We start from the raw sequence: 27,431 nt of genomic DNA, 5'->3' as shown, positions 1-27,431 counted from the left end.
GATCGGGGGGGGGGGGGGGTGACTTTAGCAGGTCGTGGAATAATCTGCATATATGCCTTTGCCGTGCCGCTTTTTCTTCCACCTAGTGTGTTTTTTGGTTGTTTTTTTCACGAATATCTACGCGCCTAAGACGTCGCGGGCTCGCTCTCTGAATTTTACTATCTTCTATACGTTGCTAAGTGGGTAGCCGCTAAAGCATTTTTATTGTCTTTTTATTTGGAAATAATCGGTGCGTAACAAGGAAAATTACATCGGTTGTATTACACATTACATTTCGTCGAGCACAAAATTACAGAAAACGACAGACATGTCACAAGACGCCCGCGCAGAAGGGAACATGAATTGCTGCAGTCTAGCAGCTCCGTTTGGAATACATAGAGCTGGTGCTCGGACAAGAGAAGGCCTTCGAGAACTCTTCGCTCAGTTTAAGTGTCTCATTGCACAGAGATGCTATTTCTGGTTTGCTCTCGCACAACAAAAAACAGTGCGCAATGAAGAACAGTTCGTTCCCGCTCAACTTTTCGTGTCCAACCAGACGGACGTCTTTGCTTTTAGCAGACGCTTTCTTGTACGCCTCCCACGCGATCAACAACGACAGTGCATAGTCCATCGCACGTCGAACAAAATCGGTTCCAGAGCCGTTCCCGAAACACCGGGTCGCCTTGGGAATTACACCGGGGTACCCTTCGCGATAAAGCGCCACGGCGGCGGAAGCGGTGTAGTACCCAAAACCGCCGTAGATCACCGGCAATGCTAATCCATTGCCGTACAGCGGCAGCATTGCAGCGTATGGCGGTATTAACCACATGTTTCGCTGGGCACTGTAAAACTCGTAGGTCGTTGAATGCATCGCCTGCGGTATAAACAAAAACCTTGTATAGTCGAATGCGGCCTCTTCTGTTCTGCGGTAACTTTCCGTAGCGCCGATCCAGTTGTGCAAGATTTCTCCGTTCATGTTGCTGAAGTTTTCGTAATAAGGGTTAAGGTAGCTCGAAGATGGGAAGCGGTCTGAGTAGAGGAACATGGCGGCCAGTTTTCCTTCAGCTCTAGATGTTACATTGTCTTGAGCTGGTAACGGCAATGCACTCCTTATCACCGCCGACGCCGCGAATGATATGTTCTTCATGACGTCATGTACGTCGATCCTCGTGAGATTATCGATATATTTGTCGGCGTATCGCGCATACGCGGCCCATCCCATGAAATCTTCAGTTCGTCGCAAGCAAGCGTCGAGTGCGACTTTCTCCGCGTTCGACGGACTACCGGAAGAGACTAGCAAGAATTCGGAGTTGATGAAGACGGCCATTTGTTGTAGATTGAACCAGGTGATGTAACCGTGTATGTCAGTCTCGCTTAAATTCCTCCAAAGTCCGCTGAACGCGGCGATGTAATTCTGGTCGTCGATTATAACTTGCGTTACGTTCGGGATTTGTAGCTCCACTTGGAACAGATGCAGCCAGCGCTCCAACGGTATTTCTGGCGTCAGGTCCGCTAGTCTGCTCAAACTGATGGCCTCCATGTAAGGCTTGGCGACCCGGCTATAGTTTACGAGGCTGTCGTAAATGACGTCTTCAGCCTTGCGAAATTCTTCGTAAGATAATATTTCTTCGTCCTTCATCGTGGACGTCTTCGCCAGATCTCGAAAGCTTTCGAAGTATTTCTTGTACCCGAACGTGCTGTCGGTGATCAACTTTCGTTTGTCGTAGTACACAGCAGTGGCACTTCCTAAGAACATCATCGGGGCTGTGAGATCGCCATTGTCATAAGGTTGAATGTTAAGTATGTTTTGCATCTCAAACTTATTGTAGAGTCTAACGAGGGTCTTGAGGGAGTCCGGCTTGTTGGACAGCTTGGGCCATTCGGTCTCGCAGTCTTTCCAGACCTACGAGGGATGGGTAATCATGATTAGGTGAGACCGTATATGTCTACCATAAGGAGCAGGACAGTACCATGGTGCCACAAACGCTAATTATGCCACAACATGTTATAGGTGCTTGAATGAGAGAGGTTTCTCTCAGATGTATCATTTTCGCAACGAGTACAAAGCGCATGGCTAAACCGAACCAAAATATGTTCTCGCGTCGAACCGGGCCAGAACTAAATCAAAATAAACCTAATGGGCGTTGAGAGAGATTGGAGCTACGATTTACACCAGCGGATTGGAGCCGCGTTGCCAAACGAATTCGAAATCGAAACTGAACAAAACAAATCTGCAACCCAAGTGCAATAGGTATTTCCTCCTCGCAGCTATTGCGTTCATTCAGTTGTGTTAGCTGTGAGGTCGTCCCTTTGACAGTTGTAGGCTTCGTTGTTCGCGATCTTTGTCGTCCAGCAATCCAAAGTTTTCATTTTGGGCTGTGAAAATAACGGCCAGACCCTGAACAAGATGTAAGGGGTTGTATACGATGAGCGAACATAGAGAGTACAGTATGCTACCGTAACGTTGCACCTGCAACGCAGATCTAACACGCAGCGTTGATGTGAACCACTGCTGTGTCGGCAACAGCAACAACAGTACATTTGTGTTGTTTGAGAATCGTAAGGACGCGCTTGCTTTTAACACATGGCAATCGCTCAAAATTCACTTTCCTGAACCGGATCGAACCTGTATTTTGCGCTGCTGCGGAGCAGAAACCGAAACGAACCAATATGCCTGAGCCCGAACCCGAACCGAACCGAAAAAAAAATAACGGTTCCGATCCCTGTTGAGAACATGACCTTCACCGTTGGCGGCTTATCTGGGCCACAGAGCGGTTGATCTGGCCGGGAGATCAGCACCTGTATTACAAAGTACGTGGCCCTCTGACAAAGAAATGAGCGTTGTCCTCCCTCGGCTCCTGATGCGCGTCGTTTCGGTTCCGGCTCATTTGCATCTATAGGGAAGTCCTGCGATGCATATTTCGCAACGTACGTATTCGCTCGTTTCAGGATTTTTAGAATATACAGGGTGTTTGCTCTGACGTGTCCAGAAATTTTATTTAAATCCAGCGATAAAAGAGAAACGAGGGCTACTTTTCAGCTACTTGACCAAGAAACACGTGCTACTAGTGAAGCAGTACGTGTTTCTTACTCAAGTAGCAGAAAAGTACCACCTGCTTTTCTTCTATCGCTCGCTTTAAATGTAATTTCTGGCCACATTAGAGCAAACACCCCGTAGAATGGCTTTCAACAAGAACTGTGTCCCATCGAGACCGTGTCTCTTCAAGAGAATGTCCGCCCTGCCGTACAAGTCGCCTACAAGAACTGTATCCATGCTACTAAAATGTGTAACGAAAAAAAAACAAACCCCGCATAATTCCACCAGTCTGCTTCCCACACGGTGCCACAAGGCGTAGCTCCAGACACCCTACACAATGAACCACAACCAAATACAGTGAACCCTCGTTATTATGACCATGGTCGTTCCCGAAAATTTTGGTCATAATGCGGAATTGTCATATTAACGGGGGGGATATGCAGAAGTTTCACAGCATTGTTCCCCAAGAGTATGGTCGTAAAGCGCGTATGTCAGATTATCGGGGGTCATATTAACGAGGGTTCACTGTATTGAACAGGACGTAACGCGTACGCACCTCCCTCAAGATTTCGATCCCGCCGTGATCCCTGGTCGTAGCGTCATCGCAAGACTGGTACAGCCGGGCTGCCATTTCAGCTGCGCTCTGCCGGCCCAGAGGAACCTCTTCCAGGAGCGTTCGGCGTAAAGCGTGGATAAAGTCTCGCATGTGTTGATTGTGTACGGACAGCGCTGTTTCCTTGGTCCAACCTTCGCACACGTAACTGTAGAAGTCATCGCACGGCAGAAGCTTCCGACTCAGCGTTCTGCTCAGAAAACGCGCGTAAATATTGCACGACTTCGTGCGGCACACGGTGTACTCTTTGCCACTGGATCTGAAGAGCCCCGTGAGGTTGACTATCAGAGCTGGCAGTAATAGGAGGAGCAAGAAGAGAACGGCGCCGAGGCAGAGGCGCAGCTTCTTCAGGAGCTCCGTCGGTACGGGTGGCGGTCCAGTGACGGTCAGGTTGCGCAGGGTGTTGGAGAGGGTGGTAGTGGTAGATGGCACCCGCTTCGGAGATTTTCGCTGCGGGTTATCACGTGAAAACAATGAGTTTTTGGAGGGGAGAGAGAGGGAGATTATGGGTTTAATGGCACAAAAGCAACAAAGGCCATAGAGCGCCAAAACTATGGTGAGTGTGTGGTGGTGTGAGATGATTATGGGAGAGATGATGTGAGGGAGAGATGATGTGAGAGAGAGTGTGTGGTAGTTAAAAGCTATCTACAGGTATGGGGGGGGGGAGCGATGAGATGGATCAGGATAGGAGAGAGAGGAGAGAGAGGAGAATGACGATAACAAGTGAGTATGGCGATGAGGTGATCCAGGATGAGATATTTACAGGAGTTCGGTGATATTGGATCAAAGCGGAGCAATGCTTCACATCGACATCTGACTTAGTAGCCCACACATGGTTAAAAATTGGATGACATTTTGGATGACATTTTGATTTTTGGAGGACATGGGAGCACTGACAAGATGGCGTATATGCAGGGCAGCTAGTGGATGATGAACTTCATAATGTAGAAGTCTGCGAGTCTAGGTTTTGAGTTGTGTGTTCGTGTCGTCGTTCTGTGTGCCCAGACTCATGCTTTTACATTATGGAGGATACGAGAGCACAAACGTTTGGAATCGGACATCGGAAGGGACCACTAGGTGAGGTTGACTTCGCCTCACCCTCGTCTCGCGCTCCTGCTTGGCATGTGGAGAATTAACACCGCTACCATGTGTGGACACGGGGAGGATTAATATCGTGCTCTCTTTGCCTTTGAGCGAAATGTTACCAGTGGCTTTAAACTGCCAACGCAAGAATTGTATCACATATGTCCAGACACTTACAGAGGCCACGCTTATACACAGGGTGTCCAAAATGACATGCACCAGGGCTTAAAGCGAAATGAATGAAACGGAACGAAACCAACTGAGCGTTGTTACTGTGCCTTGGGATACAGTTGACCAAGGGAATTCCAAAAGGTACGGTTTGTGTGGCGCTTTCTTCTTTGTTTAGATTTGTTTTTGGCCTAAACAGAACGTTCGCGCAATAAATAAAATACAACGTGGGCTGGGTCGGTTGTTTCTCAAGGCGCTTCCCCAACTGACATCTTGATCTTGGTCATTAAACAAATATTTGCAAAATTGACTAATTACCTAATGAAAAGATTGTGGGGACTGCGGTACACGATTGCTAACATTCAATTAGCCTTCATACGCGCAGCGCGCTCCATGTGTTGATGTAACTGTTGTAAATCTGGGTGTAGAGGGTTGGTGACGTCGTGTTTGCATTTAAAGTATTAGTGTGGTTTAAGATGCTTTTACTCTGGTCTTGGGCCCCGTCTTGAACAAATCAGAACGGATTCTAGTCCACGGAAAAGTACGAAAAATGCAGTTACTATCGACCCATTACAAGTTCCGTCTATATACTGTACTGTTCGTGCCTATAGGCCATAACAACACTGCATATCCTGGCTGGATACTATCAGTCAAACCAAATATGGACACAGACACGCACACCGGCGCCAGACATCCACTTCAATTTACTTTTGTAAATAGCCTTAGCTGCTAAATGTGTTGCGTGAACCGCGTAGCATTGTCCGAGGTGTCCGTTTGAGTCCACTGCCAATGCCAACGTGGTGTTGCTGACGGCAACAGCGTAATGAGTGCCCTAAAAGAACAGATAAGTTAATATTCACCGGTCCCGCTGGTTCTTCCGAGGTCGCCCGGTGCTCGGTATCTCCCTCATTTCGCCTTTCTTTGGGTTCGTGGTTCGTGGAACATGGTTCTAATGTGACACCCGAACTCATCGTGCATGCGCTCGCGGGGACTCAATCTTCTTTTTCTTCGTCGTCGGAGCAGCCTCGGAGTCGCCTTCTACTACTACTTCTTCTTCTTCCACCACTAGGAACAGTGGCCACCAGCCACACAGGACGATTGGCCAGGGTTTCGTGCGGAGTAATCTCTAAAGCCGCCTTCTACCAATGAGATGATGGCCGTGAGCCACTAAGGCCCAGTTTCACCAACGCCGTTTAACACTTGAACCGAGGTCAACGGTTCCTTAACTTGAATTTAACGCTTGACTCTGCTTCATTAAGGGGAGTTATTGTCACTGAAACGTTCATCACGTCACCAACTAGCATTTGCAAAAAATAACGGAGTTTGAACTTCAAGTTTTAGCAACCCTTGATCTCGGTTCACAATTAACCAGCGTCGGTGAAACCCGGCCTTAGGAGCCTGTTCTTTCTCCCTCTCCGGCCTGCTATTTCTTCTTCCTCACAGATACATCTTGCTCCTGGTAAAGCGTCTAGGAGGTTTCCGGCACACGCAAAAAAAAACAAAAAAAAACAGGTTGTCCAAGTTGTCCGCAGTCTAGGACCTTGTCGCGTTACTCTCGAACCACCAGTCTCCATGCGCTCCTTAGCCTCGTTCCCAGCGACGACACAACAGGGGTGGACTGCCAAAATCGCTCTTCCTATTTTGAGATGAATACTGGTGGCCGCCGTGTTTAATGAGTACGACTGACGATAACGTAACATTCCATATAACTAGTCATCCGGTAAACATCTGAGTAGCGTATCAACCTTAGAAAGGTCAATAATAAAAAAAAAACATTGCTTGCTTCCGCGTGCGATATGCGCAGTTGTTCACGTGAGGAGTGCTGGCCGACGCGATATCTTTTCTACGCCGGTTCCCGAGCGGGAGAAAATGAACGGGCGCGAAATGAACGCGAAGGTACGCGAAAATTAACGAAAACACACGCGCGAAAATGAAGGAACTCGGCAAACGGCAGTCCACACGTGCACAGTTCCCGTGACTACCACGGGGTGGCAGCACTAATGGCGGCGCCCATTGCTTGAATCTGTTTTTTGTGTATACCCTGCGGCGCGTGCAGCATATCGCCACAGAAGTAGGCTGACACACCTTACGTGTAAATATACCCCAATTACTTCTTCCCCAAAATGGGAGACTGGTCTGGTCATGCTGATGGCCTCTCGTTCCTCATGCAATGTATTAATGTCCTCCCCGACGATATAGGCATGAGGTTATGGCTCTTCCCGTATTTAACCGTTTCATGTCGTTAACAGTAAATACAAACGTCACATGATGCTTTCGACGCAATGCGACAATTTGTCTAAGTGGCTTGTTGACTTGATGACAATAGGATTTAGTCATATGGCACTACGCGCAGGGAAGCGCCTCAGTCGCCAACGGATCCGAGCTCCGTAAGTGATGTTCCGTGTAGTAGGTCCAGAGGTCATGACCGTCCAAGCTTTCGTTGCTTTCCAAGCTTTCGTGCGCGAAAGCTTCTCATGAAAAGTAGATGCTTCTAACCATTTGAATTTTATTCTTAAGACTACCCTCTTGTACTGTATTTGCAGTTCTTGCAGCGAACGAACACCGAAACCAAAGATGAAAGAAGGAAGTCACTGAAAACGTTAGCCAGTTGTAGAGCTCGAACCAACATCTTCTGTATTGCCGGTCTAGGGCTCTTACCAATGGACGAGTTCAGAAAATTCCAGTGCTCTTTGTGCACGCATTGCATCCTGGGCGTTTGCTGAGAGGGGGAACGAAGCATAATCCTTCACATTTCGCTTTTGCTGACCTTGACACGTCGTGGACAATGAACCGATAGGGGAGAAATCGGAACAGTTTAGAGGCCACCCATTTCTTTCGTATTAGTAAACTCCCACAGTTCCAAGCGACGCTAAGCACTCTGGGACTTTCTGAACTCGTCTATTGAGCAAAGCTAACAGCCCTCTCCAGTGACTTTCAAGGGCGCGTCATTTGAAAGGGCAAACGCATACACTCCCTCACTCACTAACGGCGAGCCCTATCGCCATCACCACCACCACCACCACTCACTAACCTTTCACTCTTACATGTTTTCTCACTCGCACACACATTCACACGACGAGGCGAAGCAGGCGGCGTCAAGCGGCATTATCTTTCATCTTTAATTCCTCAGGCACTTGAGGCTTGTGCGTTGTGTTGTCCTTTCTATGTGCTCAAGCCCCAGAACATCAAATCCCATCATGTTAAACCGAAACCGAGCTTCGTGGGACTTACCTGAATTCGAATGCATAATTTACAGGCATATCTCACCGAGGATGCCAATGCATGCGACACCGTATAACTTGGGCCTGACTTTTTCGGGTTTTATTTCTGGCCAAATTCCGGGGGTAAATATCGGGGGATATTTTTTATTTGAAAATTCGGGTGTACTCGGGTTAAATCCCGTTGCGGCATATTCTGTCCTCAGGAATTCGGGTGATTTTTTTTTGTTTAATAAAAATTTGTCTTAACATGGAACTAATGTTTAGCAATGTTATCAAACTTTATTTTAATGCACGCTTATGAGTGTGCCACGCGACCCGGATGTTTTCGGGTTAACCCCAAATTTTACAGATTTCGTTCGGGGGGTAAATATCGGGCGGATACGGGTTTAACCCTAAAAAGTCAGGCCCTACGTATAACCTGCAATCGTGCCATCTCGTTGTCGTTCATCAACTCATACTTTTTGACTGTTGTAGGATACACACTGAAAAGAAGATAGATTAGATATGTCTGTAACCGTTTTGGTGGCTGATTGTAGAGGTCTAACTCTTGTAACGGTGTCTCCGGTGGCAGCAGGCAGATGTAGGTCTACAGAACACGATATGTAAAGGACCGACTGGGGAAACACGATGCAGTGCCGAGAATCTCGGAAGAAAACCGTGCAGCTGTACAACGGAGCGGTCTTTTGTGGACCAGTACAAAGGGAGTGTTAGGCTCTCGTCAGAGCCACCACTTGATTCCACAACGCTTCCCATCATGTAAGACAAAAGAACCTGAAACAGTACACTCGAGTTCATCGGAGTGACTACTGCCGTTCGGACAGGAGAATATGACACACGTGGGCCGTCGATGAAGAGGTGACAAATTGACAAGAATAGCTCGTAATCCACGTGTGTTTCACGAAGGGAAAGAGGGAAATGATATGGATTATCGACAAAAAATTATAGGCAAAAGCACCAGCATAGAGTTTCATTCTCTCAGCCCTGTCGCATGCCGTCCGGTGGCATCCCACACTCTAAGAAAAAAAGGAGTACTTTTACTCCTTTTGGGGAGTAATTGCATTGCCACAAAAAATAGTCCCTTTCGGGAGTAAATGCACGGGAGTAAATGAATGTCACAGAGTGAAGACCGCATTTCACGCGCTGTTGTAAGAGTCCCAGGTACATAATTGGTGCGCATGCATGAAGATACTTTGAAGCAAACCGTGATATATCGTGTAATATAAAATCTTGCCCCATACTAGGGCACAATTTGCGAAGAAAGATGCGCTAACTGTTTCTCACTCTGTGTGGCTGGAAAATTGCTACGTTGTGTGAGTTATACAGCCTTATGTCGTTCAAATTGACCAAGGGCACATATTTACGTAGACTTTTGCATTCAGGAGACCATTCGCGAAGTTTAGTGACAATTTGCAGTCCTGGGGAGTAAACGTCGGGACTAAATGTTGGGTTAGGGGACTAAAATGGGGAGTAATTGCAGACTAGGGGAGTAGAAGCTGCAATTACTCCCTGTTTTACTCCTTTTTTTCTTAGAGTGCAGAATGTAATGTCTCCGCTTATTTTGAGAGGATGGGAACAATCAGCTAAGGTTGCGTCTTACTATTGCCTTGGAGGCGTGACGTCATGGACATTTGATGGCTCTCATTACGCATGTATTGCCGTGTTTTTCTGAAGCTATTTAACCTTAGCGAGGTTTCTTGAGTTTGATAGAACAGGGCACGTGAACGTACAGGATGTTAACTCCCCATTAAGCTTGCAGTGTAATCCCAGACCGTCTTAAGTTTCTATCTTGTAGGATACATGAAAACGAAATTAACCAAGATTGCGTAACTTTGCAGCTAATAGCAGTGTTAACTGATACAACGACCTATATGAGATGGGGGGATATGGACTTAAAGGTACTATAAAGCAGTCGAGGTGCAACCTGATGTTTTGTGTGCCCTGAATTGTGTACGTCCTCAGGAGTAAAATGCCGGAAAATTTTCTCACATAGACGTTATAGCTCCCGAAAAAATGCAAATTTAAATCTACTGACAACACTGTGGCGAAGCAGACCGACGAAACGCCAACTCCGCCAAGTACGGCGGCGAAAATGTCTCATGCGCACGACTCTGGGCCAAACAGAGCGTCGTACGATAGCAGCGCCACGGTGCTGAAACAAGGCCCAGGTATAGACGTTTAGCTACTGAGTGCAAGATTCGGCTTTTGTGTATTTTCTCAAAAGGTAGTATTTGCAAATCCCAACAGGGAAGCCATCTGTTTATCGGTCTCCTTGTTTACAGGGTTGCTTGACAAATTGAGGACTTCTTCCCACCAGGCGTCGCCCCGACATTCTTGACTCCGTTTTTATTTACCAATTAAAAATACTTAGAGTAAACTCCTGCGCATATTACTTGTTGTGCTGAACCTTTGAGGCTAGCACTCTCACGTCATGCTGATTGCATAGGTTCCACCTCGACTGCTTTATAGTACCTTTAAAATAAGCGGACAGCTTGGTCGCAACTATGAGGACCTGCTACTCCGCATTCATTTGCTGCGGCTGCAACCAGTACACACTGAAACACACGCGCCACTGGGATAGTCGCAGTCAAAGAGTCAGTCACGGGGTGACGGTCAACGTCGAGACGCAGTCAAAGCCGAGAAACCCAGCCAGTGCCAGAGTAGGAGGACGTACTGAGTGTCCATCGACGTGCCAATGCGGGGAGCAATATTTCCTACATCCTGAGAGGCGTATGGGCAACATTCGGACGGAGTCGATCATTAAGGACGCATGCAGTCTATACTTAAGCCACGACAAATAGATAGAGAAATCCAACTGCACTCTAAGAAAAAAAAGGAGTACTTTTACTCCTTTTGGGGAGTAATTGCATTGCCACAAAAAATAGTCCCTTTCGGGAGTAAATGAATGTCACAGAGTGAAGACCGCATTTCACGCGCTGTTGTAAGAGTCCCAGGTACATAATTGGTGCGTATGCATGAAAATACTTTGAAGCAAACCGTCAACCGTCTGAGGAAAACCCAGGAAAAATTCAGGCTTTCAGACATATGTCGGCACAGTTCCCCTAGAAGTCGGCCCAGGACGCACATTTCCCCAGGGCGTCAGTCGTGACGTTGCCCACATACGTGAGGCCGACAACGGCAAGCCCTTTCACCATCACCACCACCACCACCACCGTCAACCGTGATATATCGAGTGATATGAAATCTTGCGCCATACTAGGGCACAATTTGCGAAGAAAGATGCGCTAACTGTTTCTTACTCTGTGTGGCTGGAAAATTGCTACGTTGTCTGAGTTATACAGCCTTATGTCGTTCAAATTGACCAGGGCCACATATTTACGTAGACTGTCGCATTCAGGAGACCATTCGCAAAGTTTAGTGACAATTTGCAGTCCTGGGGAGTAAATGTCGGGACTAAATGTTGGGTTAGGGGACTAAAATGGGGAGTAATTGCAGACTAGGGGAGTAGAAGCTGCAATTACTCCCCGTTTTACTCCTTTTTTTCTTAGAATGTGGGTTATACGGTCAACTGCTCCCAAGTCGTCACGTAGCGCTGCCACAGACTGGCGGTATCTCTCAATGACTCATCTGCGTCAAACCCTCGCAGGAGAAGTCTGGCATCTGTGCACGTAAACGGTATTGCGTAGGATGCGGTACGTCGTTGTTATGGGCAGTAAGAACTAAATGAATCAAAGTGAATAAAAAAAAGCGGCATAGTTGTAATGGGTTCCATCTGACCGATATGATTGCTGGGAACGGAGTGGCGGTTTTCATCGTCCCCTTTACTATTGCTTAGGCTACTGGCTATTTCGCGGAGCCGAATTAGAAAAGACACGCAGACAACATTTCTCATCATTTCCAGAAGTCTCTCAATCACGAAACCGGAGCCTCTCCGTGGTCGATATGGACTTAGATCTCGATCTGTTCAAAAAATGAAAAAGAAAAAGAAAATGACACTAGACCCAGATTGGGTAGGGCGAGACTGGAAGTAGTTGGAGGACAGATCATTTTGTTTTCAACAGTCTGTTCCCATTTCAAATACATTGAACGCGAACGACTTTGTTGATTTCATTCCATTCCTTCCTTCCTTTCTTTTTTTTTTTCGAACAAGAAGTGATTCGCGTCACCAATGACTTGTTTGTTTGTTTTGGTTCTTTATGGCACAAGGGCAACTATTGGCCAACGAGTGCCATTACACATGTCGTTATTTTCATTGTTCACATGTAGTATCATTGTATATGTACAGTGAACCCTCGTTATTATGACCATGGTCGTTCCCGAACATTTTTGTCATACAGTGAACCCTCGTTAATATGACCCCCGATAATCTGACATACGCGCTTTATGACCATACTCTTGGGGGACAATGCTGCGGAACCTCTGCAAATCTCCCCCGTTAATATGACAATTCCGCATTATGACAAAAATGTTCGGGAACGACCATGGTCATAATAACGAGGGTTCACTGTAATGCGGAATTGTCATATTAACGGGGGAGATTTGCAGAGGTTCCGCAGCATTGTCCCCCAAGAGTATGGTCATAAAGCGCGTATGTCAGATTATCGGGGGTCATATTAACGAGGGTTCACTGTATATCTTTCTCCGTTTGATCGTTGATTTACGTTCTAGGGTAAGTAAGTAAGAGTTTTGGGAGTTAGATAACTTGAAAGTGAGGCACGAAGTGATACTTGGGGTAACCCAAAAGCAAACCGATGCCGTGGTATCCTTCGGCTACCCTTTTCATACTTTTGCTGTCAGTACAGAGGTTCCTGAAGCTTCCAGGCCCATCTCGGGCAAGAGAGTCGCCTGTGTTCCTGTGTCCAAAGGTCTTTGAGACGGTTCCCGGTCGACCCGGGCCACTGGTACTCTAGACATCCCCTGGCGAGGGAGTCGCCGTTATTCCTCTGTCCTTGGGGACTGTTGTCAATGACTTGACAGATATAGGGTTATTGCAGTCTAAAAAGGCAGAGATTTTTCTTTTCTTTTTTGTTGTCATTCCAGAAATGTCCTTCCACGCTGTATTTATTCCTAGAGTACCCGGGAAATAGTTTTTTTTTCTTCTTTAACTTCAGTTCTAGCGCCGCCAAGCAACTGTGGCGACGAGCGTTGTACAGATGTGGACGGATGGAGAGAGGATCGCAGAAAGGAGTGGGGGACAGGGGGGTTAGTATGCGTCCTTGGCCGGCTTCAGGGGGAACTGTGCCGACATTCGTCTTGAACGTCTTCGAAAAAAAAAAAAACAGGGGAAAGCCTAAGACTGCACAGCCGGCGGTAGGATAGGGGAGATAGTAAATGCGTAGTAAATGTGGATGGCACGCGTGTCAAAGTAAACGTGGAGTAAATGCGGTGGGTGTTAACACTTGTTGTACGGCGTTACCGTTCGTGTCTTACGTCTAAAGCGTCCAGTTGCGATGTGCTAGTAGCTGAGGCAATAAAACGTAGAAGGGCGAACACAACCATGAAAGGTGAAGGGAAGAGCCTTCAAGACCAGGGTATATTTACGAGTAAATGCCGTGCCAATTATGAGGATGGTATCCAGAAGTAGAACGGTCTCTGTTCGAAATATCAGCGTCTCTCGTCCTGAAGCTCCTCCCCGGTTTGCTGTGTCTTATACCGTTCTGCGTATATGAAAGAATCGTTAAAAGCGGACTGGTGGTGGCTTGTATCTGCCAGCTGTTGGTGCTGTATCGGTTTTGCTACAGATCCACAACGAAAAGCCGCGAGACTAAGGATGACAAGAAACATTGAAGCCTCACAATCCTCAGGTTGCATATTTCGGTTAAGGAATGGCAGTTGATGAAAGTTGATGACAGTGATACCACTTTTCATCAGCTGTCATTCTGTAGTCCAACTCTAACCGCTACTGAATGGAGCTCGGAGCACACGCGATTAAGCACATGCAAACGGCTGTGTTGGCAGTGTTGATTGTGTTTGTGTTGGCACCGCGAAGCGATTCTGTTTGAGTTGTGTACAAACATACAGAGCAGGAGGGAGTGGGAAACAGATGACTTGGTATACGTTCCGGGCTGGTTTCGGAGGAAGCTGTGCTAATACATGTTGGAAAATGTCCTGGAAAGGTTGTCAGAAAGCACAGGAAAGACTTCGGACAGCCGGCAGTAGGATTCGAACCCACCTACCAACTCTCAGTCTTTTGGACAACCTTGAAGTCGGCCTTATCAGGCTTTATCCATTGGACGCGGGTGTACGAGGATATCTACTCCTCCACTACATTTACTATTATACGCTATCTTCTAGAGCAGAGGCAACAACAGTACAACAACAACAAGAAACAGTAACAATACCAATCGTTCCGATGTGTGGAATTGAATAGGACCAGGATTCTGCGAGAATCTACGAGGAAGTGTCTCCTTCTGAACAGTATATGCGTCCTTGTAGGATGCCAACACCACACACGTACAGGAGTGTTTCGATAATATGGGGCACACAAAATGTTTTATAGAGGCAGAGATACAGCTGAAACCTCCTCCTGTGCATCTCTGCTTGTACAGCAGGCAAGAAAGCATAATGTGAAGTGGAAAGGTAAAATGAGCTCACTGCAACCCATGCAGGGGAATACCACTGTGAGAAGCTGTAACCTGTGTACCTTTTAACACACGGATTTCACGCGCAACATGCGGCATATCGTGCGACAAATAACATGACCTCTTGCGAAGGGTCGACGAGCACAGCTGACCAGCAGCGAGAGAGAGGGATGCCTCCGACCTGCACACACTTCCGAAACTCTCCACTCTTTCAAAGAGCGCGTAAATATTGGCGGCGAGACCCTCACTAGGGGCGCCACTGTGCCGCCTCTTGGTGGGGATCCCCGTTTCGGTTTCGTTTCTGTTACTTACAGTAAAAACTGTCATATGGGAACGAAAATGCGACTTACTTGGAACACATATGTCGTTTTCGTCATGAATCACCAGGAAATATCAACGCTGGACAGCCTCTTACACGTGCAATGCCTTGATACGCAATGCAATATGCGAATACTGCGGGGACATCCCCACGACACGGTTCGTTTAGTGAACACCAGGGGGCGTCACCCAAACTTCTCGGCGCCAATAGATGAGGGAAATCTACGTCGTTTCATAACGTTCGCAGTCCCAACGGTTACCCACGCATGTCCGCTGACGTCACGTGAGGAGATCTGGCCGGGCGGATGGCTGATTCCTCCGGACGTTTCTAGAAATGTCATTGCACAGTGACGATACACCAACAGCGAAAACGTGGTACATGATGAATCAAACCGGGTTTCGAGCCACATTAAATGCCACTTACTCGCTCATTTAAAGCGTTATGCTTCGGATGTTCGTGTGGAGCATTCTTACAAACGCGGGATCAATGAGTGGCGCGTTGCAACAGCTTCTTTTTCGCAATGTAACTAATTACTTTGTATCTCTGCTTGCGCCAGTCGGTGTCAATGTAAGTCAGTGTCGTCCCTTATCTTCACTCAGTAACTGCCATTCGGCGCGCGCTAAATCGACCCCCTTTTGACGCCGTAGATAAAACAAAACGTCATCGCCTTTGAGAACCGTGCCAAGCCCCGACGGCTTTTTTTGTTTGACGCCTAGTTTTATGTCCTCGTCAAAACCATCGACTGTGATCGTGGAACAAAGATAGTAGCGCGCAACCCTGCTCGGAGAAGCTCAGCCGGAGAAACAGCGTGTTCGATAAGTCCACCAAACCCCGAAGGCAGGCTGGAGAGGGTGGCTGACGCTTGGCAAGAAGGCATCACACAGTGTTACAATCTTTTGTTTCCCCACGGAGGACGTGAGGTGGTTGCGTATTCTTTGGGCTCCGCTATTATTTTGTGCCTGCTTCGTATCGCCATGAAGTCACTTATGGAGGCAGCTTTCTGAAGAAGAAATATCGCAGCCGTATATGCATAGTAGTTTGGGGAACAATGTCTTTCTTTTCGCATAACGAAAATGTGGAGTAGCGCTGATGCTCTGGGGCTGGGAATAGAAAATAGAACGTAATGATCCTTGTCCTTGACCACTTGTTCGTAGCCCACGTCCTCGCGTTGGTCAAGCACCGGGAGGTGCTAGCTTCAAGGCTTTGAGACCAGCTCGCCTACATAACCTTGTCTTGCATTTATAGAAAGTGAAAATGGCCGTGACTATTGCTAGTTGCATAATGTAAAAGCGCCGAGACTAGGGAACACGAAGGGACAGACACAAACACGAAGTCTGAGAAGTTTGAGACTTCGAGTTTGTGTCTGTCCCTTCGTGTTCCCTAGTCCCGGGGTTTTTACATTATGCATCATCTTCACCAGCTCGCTTGCTTCCTAGCCATTTTTTTTATTGCTAGTTGTCTAGCATCGTCTCTATGTTTGTTTGTTTGTTTGTTTGTGTGTTTGTGTGTGTGTGTGTGTGTGTGTGTGTGTGTGTGTGTGTGTGTGTGCCGAGCAACATATTCTTTCCCTTTTTCCCTACTCTATATTTCTTGTTCGAGGAACAATGTTGGAGGCTAGTTTATTCGCCATCATTAATAGACCTTTCGGGAGTGTTTTTCGCAACATGATCAGTGCACCATCAGCGGGGGCACTACGTCGTGAGTCGGAGGTGTCATGTGCCCGCCTAAGCCAATTACAGACGCCTTTAGGTTTGTGGGCGCAGCTGACCTGCAGGTAGGGTTGCCACCAGGCCGGTATTATACCGGCAGGGCCGGTTATTTGCTCGCTCTGCCGATTGCCGGTAGGAAGGTGATACCGGCAGCCGTTTGCCGGTATTTGTGGCTCAACACATTTCATAGGGGTTTTTACGGGGTTTTCCTTTCAACTTTCCACTACAGCTTGAATAAATCTGGAGCACAGACCCAACTCCGTAGTCACCAGTCGTTTTCTTAGTTATTCATTATTATTATCATTGCTGTCTTGAGCGAGTACGCTCGTTCTTTCTTTTTCTCTCTCTGTATACTCTCCACCCCTCACCCACTTTCCCTTTCCCGTGAACATTTACTCCTTTCCCTCTATTCCACCTCCTCTCCCTCAGCCAGTATTTTGCACTCCGAAAGGTGGCAACCCTACCTGCAGGGGTTAACTTGTCCCGAAACGGGCGTTTGTTAGGGGGCGATGCGCGGTCATTGCGTAAGTATCCGGGCAGGATTTGATAATGTTTTCGTGGTGAGTTTATTATTATTATTTTTTTGCCATGTACTATAAAGATATTTTGAAGAAATGAACGTATTCCGTTAGGTACATTTTCACACACGTCACCAACACGCTTCTTCAATTATCTCAAATGTTTTACAGTCAGTACCATTGTATTGCTAGCAATATGACAGTAAAGAAATCTCATTGTAGCACTTAGGCTGACCTTGCGATGTCACCCTACACTCATGGGGGCAAAGATGACTTCACTGCGACCTTCGCGCCTCATGCACTCGAGAGCACCAGTAGTGACTCTTAATCCAGCCCCTCTTTATAAAAAGCGCATTTCAGGTGAATGCCCCTCCACGACAGACTCGGGACTGTTCCCGTCACAGCGTGATTTATCTCGCCCCTTCCTTTCTTTTTCTCTCTGGTCCTTTGCCAAGTCATGAACATGACAAACATAAGGAACTTTACCCACCCCCGGTAATTTCCCAATGGACTCGGAGGGCTTTTTTGCTTAACAGTCCTGTGGTTGTCTTTCGGGCTCGTATTGTTGGGCGAATCGATTGCGCAAACTGCCAGAGGGTTCGGGCAGAACCTTGACCGCGGGTTCAGACGTCAGAAGCAACTCGTTTATATTTTTTTTGCTTAGCTTTGTTCCAGAAGCGGCCTTCGTTATCTCGTATCCGTTATAATATCACACTTCTGCGGGAATTCACCCAATGTTGGAGAAGTCTTCTCGTCGAAAAGACGAGGTAAAATCTCGAATGTGGTATAGGGTCGAATCCCACCAGCGTTGTGCTGACGTGTTGGTACACTTCCCCAAGAACCCAAGAAGTAGGTCCAGGACGCATACTGCCTTTTCCCTGTCCCACTATTTCAATCTGTCCACATCTGTGCACTGCTTATAGCCACAGTTGCCTCGCGGCACTAACACAGCATCAAAATATTTTACATTAGTTGGAACGCATATTTCGAGAAATACAGCAAAAAATGTTTCAAAAGCCAGGATAGATCAAGAGTTAGACACCATATGCAAGTGAAGAAGCGCAGGACCCTGGTAACGAAGGTTAGAGAGCTAATGATAAAATAATATAACGGACTCCTTCTCCATTACTCGCGGTGCCAACCATCCGGGACTGCACATACAGTGTCTTTAAGGCCCGGTTTCATCAACGCTGGCGTAGTTTGAACTGAGATCGAGGGTCGCTAAAACTTGAAGGTAACGCTCAATTCTTTTTTGCAAATGTTAGTTCGTGACGTGATGAATGTTACAGAGACTGTACCTCCTTTTAATGAAGCAGGGTTTAGCGCTAAATTCAACTTAAGGCGGACCTCACTTCTTAACAAAGTCTATGGGGATTTTTTGTTCGCAGGGTTCTCGTAAACCTAGCTAAATTTCTACACGAAACAGGTACAGGCGTGTTCCCCTCGAGTTTGTCTAGGGAATCTATCTAGGGGATCTATCTAGGGAATCTTGTCTAGGTCCCTACAGTAACATCCGGGGAATTGATTGCAATCAATAAACTCGACAAGCTTACTGCAGTTTTCCAGATCCCTGCGAATGAAAATAACGGCTTTGTCGTTTGCTAGCATGTTCTGCACGCTGGAGGCGATTACATTACTTCCTTGAAGCGCTGGAGACAAGCAAAGCGAATAAAACAATTTCACAACGGTACAGCATACTCTCTGCGGAAGCGAAAATTAACTAGACCGCATGAGTCCGCCTTTTAAGGGACCGTTAATCACGGTACACATGCTAATCAGCGTTGGTGAAACCTTCCCTGTATCGGTCATACTGTCGCCTTATCACTATGACAACAACAACAACAACAACAACAACAGCTACATGCTGGGCGGCGGAATGAAGTGTTTCACCGCAGGAATTGCGATACCCTACCTCAGTGTACTTTAAAAGCGATAAAACCCCCGTGCCGGGGAACAAGTCAACAGACGTCAACAAGCGTCCTAACTGTCGGGGTTAGCCAGTCGGGGGTGGGGGGGGGTGGGGGTCCAGTCGACCATACGTGATGTAGTACGATGAAATCCCATAGGTTACATTTCCGAACTCATGCAAAAGTCACTGAGGCTACAGGAGCTCAAGCAGACCGGTGGAAGCCAGGAACTGATAAATTGAGTGCAGACATTACGCATGGGTTAGAGCAAGGGCCTAATATTGCGGCAAGGCTGAGCGACTTGCTATTTGTACGAGTCAGTTCTCTTACTCCGAATTGTATAGGTGGCAGTCGATGAAGACGTGTCGAAGGTTTGCCATCATGCCGCAGTTGGAACAGGAGTTTGATAGAGGTGTTCTAGTAACCTTAATCGGTGTGTCAATTGCGGGGCGAAAGCCACATTTAGACGGAGTCTATGCATAAGGCGAGGGAGACAGCGGGGCAAACTGCATGGGAGTGACAAGGACAAAGTTTGATCAACGGTGTACAACAAGAACGTGTCCGTATGTCCCGGCGCCATTGTTGCGCTGCCATCGGCTAAATCGTCGCCGACCAAAATGCCCTCCTGTCGCCTAGGGTCAACTTATTAGGTACAGGTCCCGACAAAAGTTTACGGAACACGCGAGCGGCGTATTTTTTCCTCGGTACGACACCCTAGCGGCAAGCGGAAGCTGACGAAATCAGGCCAGTTCACTGCCTCAGAGGGGTGGACGACTGCGCTCTTAGCGACACACAGCGGTAGTTTCGGTACGATTACTGTTGTATGTGCCCGCGAAGGGAGTTGGATTTAACTGTTCTGCTCGTCAACAACTCGTGACTAACGTCAGTTGTTTATCAATCAATCAATTATCAATGTCAGCGTCAATTGGTTATCAGCTCGTCACGCGTCGTCCATAATAAAGCAACACTTTCACTCTTTCTTTCTTTCTTTCTCTTTCACACTTTCTTTCTCTTGTCTACATATCATAGCTTTCCAATAAAAGTAATACACCGTAAAGTGTTGCCACCATGATTCATCCTTGTTATCACGATGATAGCGGCGAGCTCCCTGTCTCAACAATAGTTGAATCACGTGTTGTTGGTGAGCACAACAGTAAAATCCAACTCACTTCGCGGGCACATGCAACAGTAATCATACCGAAACTACCGCTGTGTGTCGCTAAGAGCGCAGTCATCCACCCCTCTGAGGCAGTGAACTGGTCTGATTTCGCCAGCTTCCGCTTGCCGCTAGGGTGTCGTACCGAGGAGTAAATACACCGCTCGCGTGTTCCGTAAACTTTTGTCGGGACCTGTACAACCACATGACATTTCCGAACAGCGGCTGCCACTTTACGAGCCTGTGTGTATCTCCGCTTAACCCGCCGTGACCTGAGATCCACTGAAAAGAGACGGAGTAGACTTTGTCGCGCAGACGCTTAACTTCGCCGAGGACGTCCGCAACTTCTGGAGCTAGCGTGCGACGCGGTGCCATATTCGCTGTGCACTGCAGGGCTGCCCCGGAGTCCGTGTATGCACCACCCACATGCACGGAGTCTCACGCAGTGCATGCCGCAAAAACGGCAAGATGACATATAGAGCCCCGCGGACGTATATGTAGAGGACGTGCAGTGTGCCAGACGATGATCCGTGGGACACTTTAACCGACGGAATAACGAAGGCGGCCGATGAACTTACGAGGACAGAGGATACATGTGTGTATTCAGCAATATACTCAGCGTAGTGCTGAACATCATGTCCAACGATGAAAGATGAAAGTCACTGAAAAGGTTAGCCAGCTGTAGGACTCGAACCCACATCTTCTCTTTCATGTTCATCTGTTGCCGCCTGTGTCGATCCTGTGTCGTATGAATGTGTGTGTGAGTGAGCAAAAATGTAAGAGTGAAAGGAGGATGAGTGAGAGAGAGTGGCTGGTTTGTCCCGTCAGATGACGCACCCTGGAAGTCGCTGAGAAGGCGTGTTAGCTTAGCTCAATTGGTGGAGCCCTGAACCGGCAATCCAGAAGATGTGGGTTCGAGTCCTACAGCTGGCTAACCTTTTCAGTGACTTTGATCTTTCATCGTTAATTTCCTAGGCAAATTGAGGCTTTGTATGTATTTGTCCCCTCTATGTTATTCCAGCCTCAGAACATCAGTTCTTTCATGATCATGTCCAATGTCGTCACGCGAAGACGTGATGCTGGCACTCGATTCCTTTTCACTATGACAAAATCGTTTGGTTCATGGTCAAATCCAGCTCATCCACACGATGCCCTGAAAGCACTGCTCACGTTTCTGGACATCCTAGGAGTTTCATCCTGGTCTGTGAATCCCATAATAAAACTACCGTGAGTAAGTAACGGATAAAGAGTATCCCCTGTCGCGGCAATATGAAATGTCCCGTCGATGACCATCAAAACGAAGTGTCGTTGTTTTTTGTAGTGCACCGTATCATGAAAGACACCAAGGGGGTGGACTTGATAAGTGAAAAGGCATGGACGAACTGTGAAGAGACAAAAGGAAGTGGAACAAACAACAAGGTAGAGCCTCGGGATAATCGGTATCTCGACAAGGTTGACGTAATGCAGCACTGTCGACAAGGGACGCATACGAAGACCGCAAAGACTTCGACTGCAGCCTTGGACTGCAGACTGGAGCCTTGGCTGCAAGACTTGCAGCCTTCGTGTGTGTTGTGTACATGCCAGGGTCTTGGTGGTCTGCGTTTTACTTGCTGGTCTCTGATGTTGTCTTGCTCTTCGTACTCCCTACTAAAGTCATCTCGAAGGATGTTCTGCATCAAACCTCTAGGGCGACGGTAGAACCTTCGGTTGAAAGATCTCGGTACGCGTCCTTGACGCTGCGGGGGCGGACGCCTGGGGGACGTGGGAAACAAACGTTTACGAAAGCGATTTCTGTCTGCGGCGTACGACCATTCTTGAACGGCTTCTCAAATGGGGTCAGATATACGTTGGTCGCTTCGCGACCTCTCTCTCCAACGATGACGTCAAACTCTACCACCTCTCCATCGGCAACGCTACGCAATACCCTTTCGGGGTTGTTGCGGTTGTGGCCGTCTGATGGACGAATGCCTTCTCGTGGGTGTCATTGCGTTTAATGAATGCATAGCCTATCTTCACGTTAGACCATTTGACAGTTTCGAGCACAGGCTTTCGAATCACCCATGTTATGTCCCTTCGGTGTTTCACGCTGGGCCCTTTGCTTGAACTCCCTATTCATCATCTCTCAGTAAAGTTGTTGTTCTGTTTTCCTCTTCGTGTTTGTCCCTTATCGATAGTGCTGCATTATGCCTTGTCCATAACAAAAACTGTGTGCACTGCACTGTGAAAATCGATGTTCAAGCACGGGAAGTACGTCCATTGCATGTACGGTTCGCGTCCTTGAAGGCAGCAGATCGCTCGGCAATAACACGTCAGGAACCAATCAACCGTCCTCGAACTTTAATGATGCCTCGTGATTCTTCTTTAAGTTGAGCCATGTTCCCCGTTTTCCGCCGGCTTCTATAATCTCCCCATTTCCATACGTCTGACTCGTACGTCATCCTGGCATTTTTCTCAGACCCACAATGCTGCCGCTGCCTTCCTCCCCCCCCCCTTCCATGCCCTTAAATCGATGGGGATGATGTGCGCGTGCGCGTAGATGACTCCTCCATTATATAGCATGCGCATGGGGACTAATTAATAATGCTAATTGATAGTGCGCATTATGTGCTGCGAGTTGCCGCCCTTGAGAAAAGCTCGGGGAGACGCTCCATTATCGGCTTTGTTGCCACATTGATTACGGGCGACGCAACATTGGAGAAATAACCGCCCGATGAACGTTCTAAATCTTTCTTTAGCGGTTCGTTGTCGTCTCTTAAATAGCTTGCGTCATGCGAGCCGAAGAAAGCGGGCGTTGTTGGCGGAAAGAGCATGCGGTGTCGCGCCGTGTCGGGAGCCATCCGGACCATTACACTTCTTGATCCAGGTCCCCCAAACTCACCTCGGAAAAGCGTGCAACGAAGAAGGCCGCCACTAGATACCCCACTGTTGCCGTTCCGGACCACTTCAGCGTGCTAAGTTTAGCGGCAAAACGTTTTTGTTGTTTCTGCGAATGAATCTAGTCTTTATATGTCCAAATAAAACGCGTAGAACAACTTTCTGTGTCCTGTTTCACTTGTTGGTCCCGTTTTTAAACGTGTTGAGCGATCGGAAGGATCTAGTGCACGGCGGCGTGCATCACATAGCGTACCTGTCGTACCAGGCGCCGCAGGCGCAGTCGTCCATTTCTCCTTCGGTGACTTGGCCTGGCTTGGATTGTGCTTCAACTGGATCTTCAGCACGCTACAATCAAACGCAAGCCAACGTCTGGTAACAATGGGGTATCTAAAGGCGGCCTCCGGCATTGCACGCATCGGGATAGGAACAAATACATGGGAAAATGGCGACCTTGGGGGACCTGTCTTGATCCGTGCTACGACATGCGATCAGAGTTACTTGGTTAGCACTACCGGCGGTGAATACAGCCAGTACTCCAGGGTATTGTCGCGGTGCTTTGATATTGCTAAAGACTTGGAGGTGATGGGATCGAGTCCCGAGACCGGTTTCAGTCGTCCATAGCCTACCTGGGCTTTGCGCCAGGACGCACAGTAAACTCACTGTCTCTATAGCTCGTAGCTGCAGTCCTCTCCATCTGTACAGATGCGTTTACCGCATATCGCTGCAGTTTCATTGCGGTGCCAATTATTGAAAGCCTTATAGCTGTAACCTTACAGATACGTCTACTGCGTGTACTGAAAGCCATTTTTGTTGACACCACCATCGCGTTCGATCTACAGTGAACTCTCGTTAATATGACCCCCGATATTATGACGTACTGACTTTATGACCGTTTTTCTTGGGAACCGTTTCGACACCATGTAAATCCATCTCGTTAGTATGACAGTCCGCTTATCCGACTATGACGGAGATTTTTGTCACAAGTAGTGGCGAATACAGTGGACCCTCGTTAATATGACCCCCGATAATCTGACATACGCGCTTTACGACCATACTCTTGGGGAACATTGCTGTGAAACGTCTGCAGATACCCCCGTTAATATGACAATTCCGCATTATGACCAAAATTTTCGGGAACGACCATGGTCATAATAACGAGGGTTCACTGTACACAGATATTATCTTCTGGTTATTATGACCACGTCACATGACCCGCACACATACCTCAGGCAGAGGGTGACACGTGTTGAAGTAGGGCGCCAAGGTTTGGGATTACTCCTGATGTTATTGACCTCGGCATTACTCCTAGCGCTTTTCGGTAGTGCTTAAAACAGAAGTGACCACGAGACCAGGTCACACTCTGCTGCTGCCGTAGTGCACCTAGTAATGCCCTGGAACAAAGCGGTCTCTGAGATCAGCGGACTGTGCATTTCTCGTTAGTATGACAATTCGCTTTATGACCAAAATCCGCGGGAACGATGGTGGTCACATTAACGAGGGTTCAATGTATAGCATTTCCGGGCATCGGGATCATCCCAACGCCGCATCCTAAAACCCACTCTGTTTACCCACTACGAGGTGGCGTTTCTTTCACATATGTCCTGCATTTTCCAACCCAGCTTCTGTATGAGAATATGCAAGTGTGCGTTATCTAGTTGTCATCGCGGACGACATCATCCATGCATTTGTGTCACAATCTACTGTCGCTATTACGAACACGTCCTACGTCTCTATCGATCAACAAAGAAGAACACCAGCAGTGCTGCAATGATGGATTCGACTAGCTTTGATTAATCGAGCTGTCCCCATGACACGCCCGTATGTCGCAGATGTCCCTGTAGGAGCTATGGATGTACCCATGCTCAACAAGAACGGACGGATATTCAGCTAAGCGGTAGCTCGTATGTCAGTAGCTGCTTCTCAGGTTGACACGCTAGTAACCTAGTCTATTTTAGTCACCTAGCCCAGTCTAGTGGGTCTATGCCCTTGCTGTAATACTCCAAGTACCGTCCAGCACACTCGCATCGACTGTCAGCAGTATTCCACTGAGCGACGCGCGTCCTCCGGCGTCAACTTGAAGCCACTGGGACACCCTCACTTGCCCTTCCACAACTGCTTGGGCCCCCGGCCAACCCAGCGCATCAGCTACGAGCTCCTTAAGCCCTCATCGCCTTTTTTGCAGCAACAGGGCTCCTGCGTGAACTCTGATCATTCATCATATCCATCATCATTCGCCATCTTCTCATCGTCCCACTACATTATCATCACTTGTTTGTCGTTGTTAGTCTATTTTTACCGAGAAGCAGGAAACAATGACGTCACCTCCGCGTGGTCTGTGTCTAGCCAATGCCAACGTGACAAAACAAGTGCTACTCGTGCTACTCTTTTCCATGTTATAATACACGTCACGTCAGCGTCGTCTGCTTTGATGAGCGAATGCAAACGACAACGTGGAAAGGCTAATAACTTGCAGACGACATAAAGGCAGACAAGCTAGCGGCGTCCGTGGATACCATAGTAGGCACATGGATGTGAACAGCAGGAATACAAAGGATACACTACGTCGAATAGCGAGCAGACCTTGTTTAGACTAGGTGACGTTGACGAAGCTATCAGTTGCTTTGGTTGCAAGGCCTTTGCAGTAGAAATCTTCATTGACATTGATCGCTCTGGCGCCCACGTTCAGAGTCTTTTTGTACAGAGCAATATGTAACACTCCCTGAGCTCGAAATAATCAGAACCGTGAGTCATTCTGACGTCAGAATGCGATATGATGCGTCAAATTTTGTTGCGTTAAGATACGCCGACACTGTACGAGAGTTCTGCTGTGTTGGGTCGGATTTGAGTGTATACAACACAAAGCACCCCCGGCCTGCGAACGCTTAAAGCTGAACAAGAGAGAAACTGATGTTCTGAGGCTGGAACAACATAGAAGGGACAGATACAGACAAAGCCTCAAATTGCCTAAGAAATCAACGATGAAAGATGAAAGTCACTGAAAAGGTTAGCCAGCTGTAGGGATCGAACACACATCTTCTGTATTACCGGTCCAGGGCTCTGCTTGGTAGAGCCCTGGACCGGTAATCCAGAAGATGTGGGTTCGATCCCTACAGCTGGCTAACCTTTTCAGTGACGTTCATCTTTCATCGCTTAAAGCTGTTCGTATATGAAGAGTTATCTCTGCTGCTAGCGTCACTGGCCACAGGGTCTGGTGGCACCAAATCTGAACTAATATTACATTAACCAAATATGTAACGACAAATTGCGAAAACGAGAATTCGAAATTATTTCGATAATTATTTCGAAATAATTCGAATACTTTCGGAGATATTATCGCTTAATTGAAGTACCGGAGATGGCAATGTCTTTCGCAGAGCGAAAGAGAAAATCTTAATGATGTTGATGTTGATGAAAAAAAAAATATAATAATATAGGGAGATCTCAATGAGTTAGGTAAAGGAACCGAAGACGCCCGACAAATACCAATTGGCACTAATTAAGAAACTGACCAACACGAGGCACTCCTTACATCCACGGTGGTCTGAAGAGTAGTTGAGCTCTAGTTACATGGTTGTAAAGTAAGAATTATTGCAGTATTTAGCCACTTTTAAAGTTCATATGCAACAGTGCGAAAACTTTTGTTTCGTGCTCTGTAGTATATCCGCTCAAGGAAACCGCTCACAGAATCAGTTGAGCGAACGAAAAGCAAATCGAAATAGAAGTGACAGTGAACATTCTTACTCCTCGTGCCCGAAATGGACTCCGCGCTGGCTAGAGCATGCTCGTCAATTGAGCAGGTTCAAACGGGTTAACGACACTTGTTGCGGAAGGAGCTATCCGATGACAGGGAAAAAGACGTCGTCACAAAAAGCCCAGTGCCCTTAAAAATACGGCTCCTCTCCCGAGCCACCCGAAATAGAAAAGTCGCATTGTGTGGCTGTGCAATACCTGAACGGGATCCAGCTGTTGTCCCGAGCGGCCTTCCATCTAATTTAAGAGCTCAAGAACTTGTAGAATCCTTAGACAAAACAATGCAGGAGAACGGATCCATGCAGTGTACTTCAGTGATGATCAGGCTCCTTCACAAAGTTCCACATATACCTTCAATATATACATACCCACATATACCTCAAACGTCGCCCACCTACGCATTGCTGATGAAGGCCCAATAAGGCCGAAACAGCTGTCCAATGCTTGTGTGGCGACGTTTGGGACTTATAAACATATGTTCAACGTGCAGCCAAAGAGCGTATGCTATTTTTCTTCATTTAATATTTTACTGGCTTCGCACAGGGCTTTCAGAGGTGA

The 27,431-nt window shown here is 47.4% G+C and overlaps 1 protein-coding gene across 1 annotated transcript; it reads right to left on the bottom strand.

Moving 5' to 3' along the window:
* Nucleotides 1-352: 352 nt before the first annotated feature.
* LOC135385069 (neprilysin-1-like) lies at nt 353-5,892 on the bottom strand. The gene is made up of 4 exons (XM_064614245.1): nt 5,741-5,892; nt 3,874-4,079; nt 3,573-3,819; nt 353-1,882 (listed from the first exon to the last, which is right to left on the bottom strand). Exons 1-4 carry the CDS (start codon nt 5,849-5,851, stop codon nt 353-355), a joined length of 2,094 nt encoding a protein of 697 aa, XP_064470315.1. The 5' UTR covers nt 5,852-5,892.
* Between the last annotated feature and the right edge of the window lie 21,539 nt (nt 5,893-27,431).

This window comes from Ornithodoros turicata, chromosome 2, assembly GCF_037126465.1.
Source record: "Ornithodoros turicata isolate Travis chromosome 2, ASM3712646v1, whole genome shotgun sequence".
Taxonomy (NCBI): Eukaryota; Metazoa; Arthropoda; class Arachnida; order Ixodida; family Argasidae; genus Ornithodoros; species Ornithodoros turicata.
The sequence above is the reverse complement of the archived record's forward strand: the minus strand, read 5'-3'. Positions and strand labels throughout refer to the sequence as shown.

Bases quoted from the DNA above. Each gene is read 5' to 3' on its own strand.
- LOC135385069 (XM_064614245.1), bottom strand. From the start codon at position 5,851: ATGAGTTCGGGTGTCACATTAGAACCATGTTCCACGAACCACGAACCC. The intron at 3,820-3,873 runs GTACACCGTGTG...TTTTCTGAGCAG, and splicing joins TTCAGATCCAGTGGCAAAGA to AACGCTGAGTCGGAAGCTTC. The intron at 1,883-3,572 runs GTGCGTACGCGT...CATCCCTCGTAG, and splicing joins GGATCGAAATCTTGAGGGAG to GTCTGGAAAGACTGCGAGAC.